General features: G+C 49.5%; 1 protein-coding gene across 1 annotated transcript in view; it reads left to right on the forward strand.

Moving 5' to 3' along the window:
- LOC136049860 (ciliary microtubule associated protein 1A-like) overlaps positions 1–7057 on the forward strand; it is a 61584-nt gene extending 54527 nt beyond the window's left edge. Inside the window, 5 exon segments of the mRNA XM_065738368.1 lie at positions 5764–5865; positions 6224–6345; positions 6511–6589; positions 6592–6635; positions 6920–7057. Of these exon segments, the coding sequence (XP_065594440.1) occupies positions 5764–5865; positions 6224–6345; positions 6511–6589; positions 6592–6635; positions 6920–7003 (431 nt within the window). The 3' untranslated portion in view covers positions 7004–7057.
- The last annotated feature ends 3125 nt before the right edge of the window (positions 7058–10182 follow it).

Raw genomic sequence — 10182 nt, forward strand, 5'->3', positions numbered from 1 at the left:
AAGGAGAGGGAATCTTTGCAAAAGACTGAGCAGGGTTCCTCGGAGAGAGTAGTAAGCAATTCTGCTTTCTTTTGCTTCTCTTCTCTTTCCTGCTGTCTTAACTACCGTCCTTTTCCAGCATGCCACAAGCCTGCAGTCCCTTCCACCTTTCTGCTGGAAAGTACCAACCAGAAAAGCTCCTTCCCATTGCTGTGGTCAGTGGGAGCCCAGCTGCACTGTGAAGTGCCTCTGAAGGTTGGTGACACATTCAGAGCACTGGCTAGGAGTAAAGCTAGGAGCAAAGCCTGCCCTTTGGGTGGAGCTTCTGTCTTGTTTGTGCTTTGGAATTGCCTGGGAATTTCTTTTAACAGGGCATTTGTCCCAGCAGACCAAGTGGGCCTGAAGGTGCTTACACACGAGAGCTCACCGATACCATCCAGTGTAGGGTATGCTGTGACTCACAGCCTGAGTGTGATCTTTCTCCCATGATTGTGTTGAAGGAAGAGTTGCTCTTGACTGCTTGAGGAGAGGAAGAATTTGGAAGCAGCTCGCCATTATGAGTGTGACACACATCTGAAGGAATGGGTGAGATATCTCCATTGGCAACACGTATAAAATCTCCTTTTTTGGAAACCTCAGCATGCAGCATGTGATGTGGCACCATTTAGCTGTGTGCTTTTTCATCTGAGCTCACACAGTGCTGCCCTAAAGATGAGGGAAAGTAGTACTATTGCTAAATCATCTCTTGGGTTTAGAAAAAAAACCGGTGTTTTATGGTTTTTTTTTCAATCCATAACTCTGACCATGTCCTTGTTTGTTCAAAGCAGTTGCTTTATCCTCCTCTGTGAAATGCTCAAGCATTCATCTGTTAAATTGGCAGTTAACCCAAGGAAATACATAGCCATATCCACAAACTGGAGCTGAGGAGCACTACAGCTGGAGGCAGTGTTCCTGTAGATTGTTTTCCCACTAATCCTAGAGCAGCCTATAACTGTCTTGTGGTTTCTTCCTGTTCCAAAATTGTTTGTTGTTTGTCCTTGCTAGAAATAATAATTCCCTACGCACTCCATGAGAACACCAAAACCTTTTGTTCTTCCTGTGGCACATATGTATGTGTGTATATATACATATATATGTATATTTTTTCCTTGCTGTTGATTTGTGTAAATATATATATGTTTATGTATAAAACCCACCCTAAACTTTGATCTCTAAGGCTTCTTAGTTCAGCCTCTCTTAGCAGTGCTGCATGAATTGTGGCTGTTCCTGGCAGTATAAGTCTGCTCCTGCTGTCATTTAACCTTTAATTTAAGGTGGTAGAGGAGTAACACAGGCAGGAATGATCTCATTATTTGCTGCTTCTTTTCCTGTGTGTACTTAGTTCCTCTTTAACCTGATGCGGTTTGAAGCAGACTTAATTGTTTTCAAACCTATTTTAACACACTTGTAAATGCCTTTGTAAGATACTTGTCTCTTCTTGACCCTGAAAAACTATCCTCTCATCCCTCCTGTGTATCTGGGCTTTGCATAAGAAGAAACAGAGTTTCCCTTCCTCAGTCAAGCCTTGTGTCTGTGAACTGTGACCGCTGGTACTGCACAGCCACCTCGTTTGTGGAGCTCCAACATCTTGTTAGACCAATTCCTGTAACCCCAAGTCCTAGGGGGAATCCGTGATGCTGGGACTTGGGACTGTTGTCTGTGATGAGAATGAGCAGGGGTGGTGTGCTAGTGGCAGCGAAAGGTGATGGCAGATTCAAGGACTGGTTCATGTAGAGCTGATGTGTTGATGGTTAGGATGCATTGGTGGTTGGACTTAATGATCTCAGTGGTCTTTTCCAGCCTTTATGATTCTATGTTTCTAATAGTGGGCACAGGGGAGATGGGTTAGCACTGAACTTGCTCTTAGTGGTCTTTTCCAAACTTTATGATATGCCAGAGGAGCACGTGGGAGCTGACCACACAACCTCTCCATTGAAATCTTTAGGTCTCTTACAGTTCCAACCTAAAATGCATAAATGATGGTATTGGAGGTTGATGCTGTGGACTTCAGTCTGCTGATAAGATCAGCTGCCTTCTTTGTTTCCCTGTTGTTCCTGTGGTCCAATTAGTAAAGATATGGTATGTACCCACAGGACTTTGGGAGCTGTAGCTTCCACCACCTGAAAGGTATTCTCCCTTGTGAGAGAGCTGTGGTGTGAGTCTGAATGCAGGCAAAAAGACAAGGTACTGCACTGCTCTGTCCTGTGGGGCTGCTCAGTACTCGTGCTGTCACTATGGGGCAAAACCTTTTGTCTGCCTGAGCAAGATATTTGAAGCTGCACGCCCTGGGTGTACAATTGCTATATAGAACCTGTTTATCATAAGGCTGCAGTGCAGCTTTCACAGCCTGTTCCTGCACATGAGGTGCAGAGTTGTTCTGCAGGAAGCCGAGTGCACTGAATCGCAGTCTCTGCACGGGAAGCTAATGCAGCACAGACTGAAATCCTGTCCCATGCTCCTGGATGCAGGGGCTAAGCCATGCACAAGGGAACACTTGCCACTGTGTCCAGGGACTGCAGGCGTAAAGCATCTGATAGAGCATGTTGCTGTCATGCTGAATTCTCTGCAGAGGATTCCACTCTAACTCTTGTTCTTTCCAAGGAAGCTCTGCAGTAAGTTGCTCACAGGTTGCAGGCACTGAAGCCACGGTTCTCCCTCTCTGCCCCACAACAGTGGTCTGCCTGCACGTCCTAAAGTACCCTAAATATGTTTTTTTGTCTGTTCAGGGCATGTTATGCTGACCTAAGGTAAGCTTCCAGAAAACACCCATGCCCTGGATGATTATTGGTAACAACAGTCGTTTTGATTTTTCTTACCTTTCTGCATCCTTTCCAGGGGCAAGGAAGCGATAGTGTGCACCTGATGGCTGATGCACTTGTTCTGAGCCAGCATCTCATTCTGATGGCAGAAGCGGTTTTGCTCCCTGTGGAGTTCTCTTATCATTGATGGCTCTCCTGAGGTGAATGCTGCTGCTCCTCTGGACATTAACAGGTGCCAAGGGCTTTCCAGGGTGTCTTCTTAGCAAGGAGTAACCAAAGACAGTGTGGAGGTGCATGGCAGGGTCGTCCCTGTCTCATGCTCCATTTGATTTATCACTGATCCCAAGTTTGTGCAGACAGCAGATGAATGCGTGCTGCTTTTCACCACTGCAGCAAACAGCTTGGTTCTAATAAAAGTACCTGCTTGGAAAGCAGAGAGTAGTTTTGAGACTGCAACATAAAGTTAATTGTGTTGAGACTTTCTTGTTCTCCAGAGCAGGGGATGGTATGGAGCTGGTGGGATGTCCACTATAGATTCTGCAGAAATCACTCTTTCAGCTTCTAGGTGGTGGCAAAAGCTGATTTCTGGGTAGCAAGCACATTGTGCTATCCCTGAGAGTGGAAAACATAAGGAATTGGGGAGAGCAGTGCAAGGAAGGCCCAGCTTTCCCTTGAAAGCAGAATGTGCAGGGGATGTGCCTGGTTTTGCATTTGCTAGATGCAGACACTTCCCTTTTCCCTTTCTCCTTTTCCCTCTGTGAAATCCTGTATTTCGGGGCTACGTAGGGAGTGTAACCTCAGAGTTAAGCTGAAGCATAAATCCCCTGTTCTGTAATCATCCAGCAAAACTGTGGCTGGCCTGTGCCCTTCCAACCAAGCCCGAGAGCTCTGAAGCCCCACTGCTGTCCTCGTTTGACTCCAGATCGATCTGGATTGAACAGCTGCAGCAGCATCTCCATCGTGCATTAAACACTGGTGATGTGTCACGGTGGAGCTCCGCAGGGATACGGTGTGTGGGTGTGCTGAGGAGGCTGTCAGGACTGTGAGCACAGTGTGTAAATGTTTAGGAGAGATGGTGTTTTAAAGGCGATTTCCTGGGCTGTGTGTTTTGTTGGTCTTCATCCCAATGCATCACAGAAATGAAATGTGATGTGGGGAGATAACAGCAGGATTGCTGCCTCCACGCCCATGGCTGCTGCAGGATTATTCCAGCTTTGTATTTGTGTCTTTCTTACAGGCCTCAGGATACTGCTGTCTGCATCATTGGAGGGGCACTGACCGTGTGCAGCCTGAACCGCTCCAACCCGGGTCTCAAGCTGAAGCTTTGATGTGTGCTTTGCTGAATGCAAGTAGATCGGTGTAGGTCTTCCTGCTTATAGTTCACCATACATTGTACTGTGAATGAAAAGCCAATGCAGCACGCAGGGATGCAGAGCTGACTGTGGTCTCACTGCTTCCGTTGAAATCTGGAGCAGTTGGCATTCAATAGCAGTGAAGTTAACGTACCTATGATTAGAATGGAGTTCTGTGATCACGCTGCTCGCAGGCCCTCTGCCACCCACAAGCCTGCAGAGCACTGGCTGTGCCTTTTGCATTTGTCCCTGGAGAAAAGAGTTTTCTTTATTGTTTTGTTTTGCACTCCAAGCTGTCTGGGAGGCCTGACAGTTGTGAGGTGCTGCAGGGCCGAGCAAGGTCAGGGAGCACTGAACACACTGAGCTTCACAGATCTTCTGGGCACTGTCTGAGACGTTCTAGCACCTGGCTGAAAATGTAGGTCACGCTGGGAATTGTTTTCAGTGAGCACAGCATGCTGCTAGCAAAGTAGAGGCAATTGTTGTATGTATTACAGATAGTTTACTTTGAAAGCGCTTCTGCTCCCTGACTGATGTGCCTTTGTCTCTTGCTTCCACTGAACAACATCTGAGCAGAAAGAATGTCCTCTGTTACAGAATCGCCCCCTGTAATATCCCATGATCTTATTCCAGGAGAATGATTTTTGTTCTTGTAGAAAGCAATCCCCTGTCTTGTGTATGTGAGGTCTATCGGGACACCAGAGGTCAGTCAGTGGAACAGCCTCCGTAGGACAGTGCTCTCAGAAGGAGGGAGTGTGACAGGTGACACGTCTCTCCCACTTGTTGCAGCAGGAAGTGTGGTGAAATTCAGTCCCAGGACAAGCCCCTGGGTTGTCCAGCAGCTGCTTGGAGTTGAGAGGGAGCACCAAGCTGGGAGGGAAGGGCAGCTCCAGCATGACCCAAGGAAGCACCAACAGAATGGTGCTGCACGGGAAGAAGTTGTGCTTCTCAGCATTCTGGATAGCATTTTCAGAGCTGACCAACCACTCTGGGTGCCTCAGCAGTGCTCTGGAGCTCAGGAGGCACACAGTGTTAGTGCCATAGGCTTTGTGTGTCAGAAATGCAGTTGCCAAGCGCTTCCTTGATCTCAGTTACTGACAGGTGAATGCAGGTATGGTGCATGAGCTAAAAAATGGATTTGGTTTTAGGCCATATCTGTGCACTGTTGCTGCATTAGAGCACAGCGTGATGTTTTTAACACTCCTGCACTTTTGCCCTCCCCTTTCACTCCTTCAGACTCCAAAGCTGCCTACCCAGAGCAGTAACAACTCTTAAGCAAGGTGTTCCAGTGGTTCTCATGGTCACTTTGCTAAGAAAAAAATGCCCAAACTCACTGAATTCCCTCTCCAAAATGTGGCCCTTTCTTGTGTTTGATATCAACTGACGAGAAAGCTTCTGACCATGGGCGAAGGGAACGAGGACCCCAAGTCCTGAAAGAACTAAGGAGCAGGGGGCTGACAGGAGGGGCAGCAAGGCAGGACACAGTGGCGGGGCACAGAAAAGCGTTCCCAGGTGCTGCCTGGGTCCCGCAGCATTTCTGCAGCTCTTCAGAAGAGCCTCTCCTCGGGAAATTGTCTCTGCAGCTGTGGAAGGGGACCAGGAATTCACTTTCTTGCTCTTCTCCTCTGCTCCAGGTGACTATTGCATCGAGGCAGCCAGCAGGCACGTCTTCAAGTGCCCTCCAGTGCCGTCCGTGGCCTTCTGGCGGGAGCCCATCTGGACAGACCGCACTCCAGGTACGCTGACCATAGACAAAGGCAGACCCTTTGGGCTGAGCATCCTCCAGGGACAGCTGGGCTGCTGCTCAGCACCAGCAGTGTCCACCTACTGCACAGCCTGCGTGGCAGGAGGCGGTGCTGGGGCCGCAAGCTTTCTTGGAGGACCAGCTCCGCTCGGCCCGCCTCAGCGCCGGCTGCTCGGGATTGGAGCTGCTGGCACTCGCCCGGTGCCAGAGTCGAGGGAGGGACTGGCAGAGGGGCCAGACCTCCGTCCTGCTCCCAGCAGCGGGCTGGGCAGGCTGCCCCTCTCTGCTGCTTCCGTCTCCTCCAGCCCAGCCCCTCACGCACTCACTCTCTGCTGCTGCTCCTCTTGCAGGTCCTGACACCTACATGTTGCCCAGGCTGATAGGGCCCAACACAGCCTACACATCGGCCAGCCCTTGCTACTCCTTGACAGGAAGGAGCCAGCGCGGTCACTTTGATGAAGACCTTGCCAAGGTGAGCTCTGCTGCTCCTCTTTTCCATGTTAGCGTTGGAACCTGGGCCGCTCTCCCTGTGCCACAGGGGCTTCCAAGCCTGCTGCGCCTTTGCCTGACGCAGGCTTGCAGGGAGAAAGAGCCTTGGGTGTGATACCAGCCCCGTGCGGCCATGACTCTCTTGCAGACTCCGGGTCCTCCGGTGCTCCCCAGAGTTGCTGTGGATGCCTACAGAACCAGGGCTCCCGCGTACACCATGGAACGGCCAATGCTGCGAAGCCCGGGCCGGTAGACTACAGCATGGGCCAGGGGGTAAGGCAGCTGCTCAGCTCTCCCCCTCTGTTTCACAAGCACAGCCTTCACGCCTCTCCCCCTTCCCCTGAGGCTTCCTCCAGCCCAAGAACTGCTGCCTGCAAGGACCCAGTGCCAGGACAGCAGGCCTGCTCCCTGCCACCGTCCCACTTCCGAGCAGAGGAAGGGACAGCAGCTTCCCGCTCCCTTTCCCTTCAGTGGGATGCACTGGGACAGCGGGCTGCCAGGGCAGCAGAGAAGAGAAGGGCCCTTGCTGATCTGCCTTTCCTTTTTCCTCCTTCCAGGTGATGCTGATCAAGCCCCAGGCTCCTGCGTGCACTTTTGGAATCCAGCATTCCATCTACACAACCCCTCTCATTGCTGAATAAAGCAGCAATTTCTGAAAGGCCTTGTTTGCTTGCCTGGAAGGGAAGGGGACGCAAAGACACAGAAATCAACTGCTGCTTTCAGTCTGATTCCGTTTCTGTGTATTGAGTTTGGCTTTTGCCTCTTGGACATTAGTGACAGTAGAACATCATTAAAAAAAATTAAAAAATTAATTACCTATGTGTATGCTTTCTTGTTATTCCTTTTTCCTATCTGCTGCATACAGGAACACGCCACGGCTTCATGAAGCCTTTCAAACATCAGTGAGTTGGAAAGCACTGATGCTTGCTTTATCAGTAATCTGTGTTACTGATGTTGGCCATGTGCTGAAGTAAATCATAAGAGAGCAAACAGCAAAGGGCAGCCGGCCTTGGGCAGTGCTGTCAGAAACATGGGGAGGGGAGGGAGGATGTTTAGAGTAGCCTTTCTCTTGCTGTGCTGCAGAAAACGGAGACTGCACTGTAGTAACTGAGGCACCTTCTGTTCCCTACATGTACCTCAGCAAGTGTGAGCTGGAAGGCTGTTGTATTGCACGGTGTTATCAACAAACCTCCCCTCTTCTGTTTAGTGAATCTTGAATGCCCAACATGTGGTCTCCTGTTTGTGTTTGGCCAGCACACACTTCATTGTGCGCCCACCCACTCACACCATCATCTTCTATAGAAGCTGAGACAGACTGTGCTCCCATTCCCATCCGCTGGGGCTGGATGAAGAGGGAGAAGTGGAAGTGAAAGGAAAGAAGAGGAACCAGAGATGCATAACAAATCCTTTACATGAGGTGACCACTAAGATCTTTCTCAGAAAGACAGCTAAAAGATCTTGATAAGTGAAGCCTGTGAAAGGTGAGCACGTGATGGAGGGGCGAGGGGCACGGCAGGTGTCTCCCAGCCTTGGGAGCAAGCCCTGGGCTGTGGAGGTGGCTCTGCTGGCTGCCTGGCTGAGAACTTGGCCCTGTCTGGCACTTTGTTTTTATAAATGTTGTGTCTAAATTGACAACTTGAAGTGCAGCAGGAAGAGGCTCTCCTGGAATATATTGCTCCTGATGAGACTGTCTGTCCTTCAGGGTGACCGCTGATTTGCAGGAGGGGAGACTTTGGTTTTTGCATGTGTGCCTTTTGTGGACCCGTTGTGTTGCTCTGGTTATCACTTCCAGGAGCCCCCTGCACCAGGACATTAAGCCAGAGGCTAAAAACCCAAATCTCACCCCCAAAACACACCCCCAAATCTTTCCCTAGGTATCAGGAGTCGGGCACCTGAACAGAGTTGACTAGAAGAACAAAGCCTAATTTTCGTGAGTGGGCCCAAAAGCTGGCAGTGAGAAGTGGTTGGACAGTGCCACCTGGTGGGAGCACGCAGGGATAACCCACTCCACATTCATTCCTGCTCCCCCAGTTTGTTCCTTCCCTTCTCTCTCCTTTTTTTCTCGTGTCCCTGACGTGGGCTCTGTGAAACGTGTGAGGCCAAACCAAACGCAATAACCCTCGGTCATTACAGGTGTCCCCCCCCAGAGAGGACCTGCTAAAAGTCCTCCTGATTACTTTTGCTATTAATTGCCAATGAGCCATATGCCTGCTGTGTCAGAATCCCCATGGCCGCTGCCATCTGTCTGCCCACACCGTCTGTGCTGAGCTATTTCTGCTGCCCTGTCGTGCTGGGTGAGAAGGAGGGAGGCCCGAAGATGCCCAGGCCGCTTTGTTGTTCGCTACGCAGCGGTCAGGGCCGCTCTGTGATGGACAGACGAGCAGCAGTAGGGGTACTGGCACATGAGCACAAAGTCACCTTGTCCTTTGGCTTTAGAGATCCCTGCTGTGGCCCTGAACTGGCTTTCCAGGTTTTTCTTTTTACTGTTAATTACTGAGGCAGAGGCACAAGCACACATGTACCCAGGAATAGTTTTTAACCTGGCTTGATTAATGCTGTCACGTTGTACATCTGAGTGTGAGCTCAGTGGGACTGTTGCTTTTGCTTAGTACCACAAGACACCTCAGTCTGGATTGCTGCATTACAGTACAAATAAAAAACAGAAACAAAACCACATCTGCATCATAAAAAGTGAGAATATGAGAATTCTAAATATTTACAGAGGAGGGCAGTGGGGAAACCACAAAAAATATTTACATAAAAATACATGAGCTTCTTGGCATATACATTTCACACCAGTACACACACACATACACACACAAAAAAAAAAAAAAAAAAAAAAAAAAGACACTATGTAAATTAGAATGAAGTGAACTCCAAAGGTATCCCACGACTTTCTGGGACATTTCTATCATGTGGCTCACGGAAAGAAAAGCCAACACAACCCTGTCCTCCCTCCACCCCCCGCAACCCCACAGACCGAGCGAGGCCAGACTGCACACAAAGGTATTCTGCTGTACGGTTCCTTACACCAGACCATGCCTTCAGTATTGGGTTTCTGTAGCACCAGGTTTTGGGAAGAGTCGCAAGCCTAAGCCACTGTAACAAAGGAAACTGAAACAATTTCTCATCTGTGTTTCCTACAACGCAACACATGGCTTCAGTCAGTGCCCTGGCCACGCAGTGCGGGATGGCAGAGTCCTTTCTGGGGTTGAAGAGGAACCGTGTGCTTTTGGCTTGGCTTTGGTTTTGTGTAGCTATTTACTGCACAGTCCTTACCGACCCCCTTGAAATGATGAGTGCAAAGTGAGGATCTCTGGGAAGACGCAGGCACAAAGTTGTGGGTGTTCTGTCTCTTCTGCATAAAGATTTCACCTGATAAGTCTCTTTTGAAGATCAGAAATGACTTTATAGGAGCTAGGTCCTCGTTCCTCAGAGGTCTCCTGCGGGTCACTCACTGCTCCTGAGTGGAGCTGGAAATCCAGAGCTGGAGTAGGCTATTGAGTCCTGACTCTTGCATTGCACGAGGGAGAACTCAGCTGAAAACTTAGGAAGTGGTGATTTAAGATGTAGACAGCTTGGGGCAAGTTTAGCGGTATTACTTATGATCATAGCTGCTCCTCATCTTGGCTGGAGATGAGGTTAGGCAATAAATAATATAATCTGAGCAGAATTGGCCTTGCAATTGATTGCTCTTTACTTGCCTTGCCATCCCCTGGCTCTCTCTCCCATTTCTCTGCTAGGATGCTGAGAACTGCGCTGCCAACTTAACCTTCCCGGTACTCCTGCTGTAACCCCTCTCACTGTGATGCACAATGCA

The sequence above is a fragment of the Cyrtonyx montezumae genome, unplaced genomic scaffold, assembly GCF_038088225.1.
Source record: "Cyrtonyx montezumae isolate F1298 unplaced genomic scaffold, pur_monq_1.0 scaffold_22, whole genome shotgun sequence".
Taxonomy (NCBI): domain Eukaryota; kingdom Metazoa; phylum Chordata; class Aves; order Galliformes; family Odontophoridae; genus Cyrtonyx; species Cyrtonyx montezumae.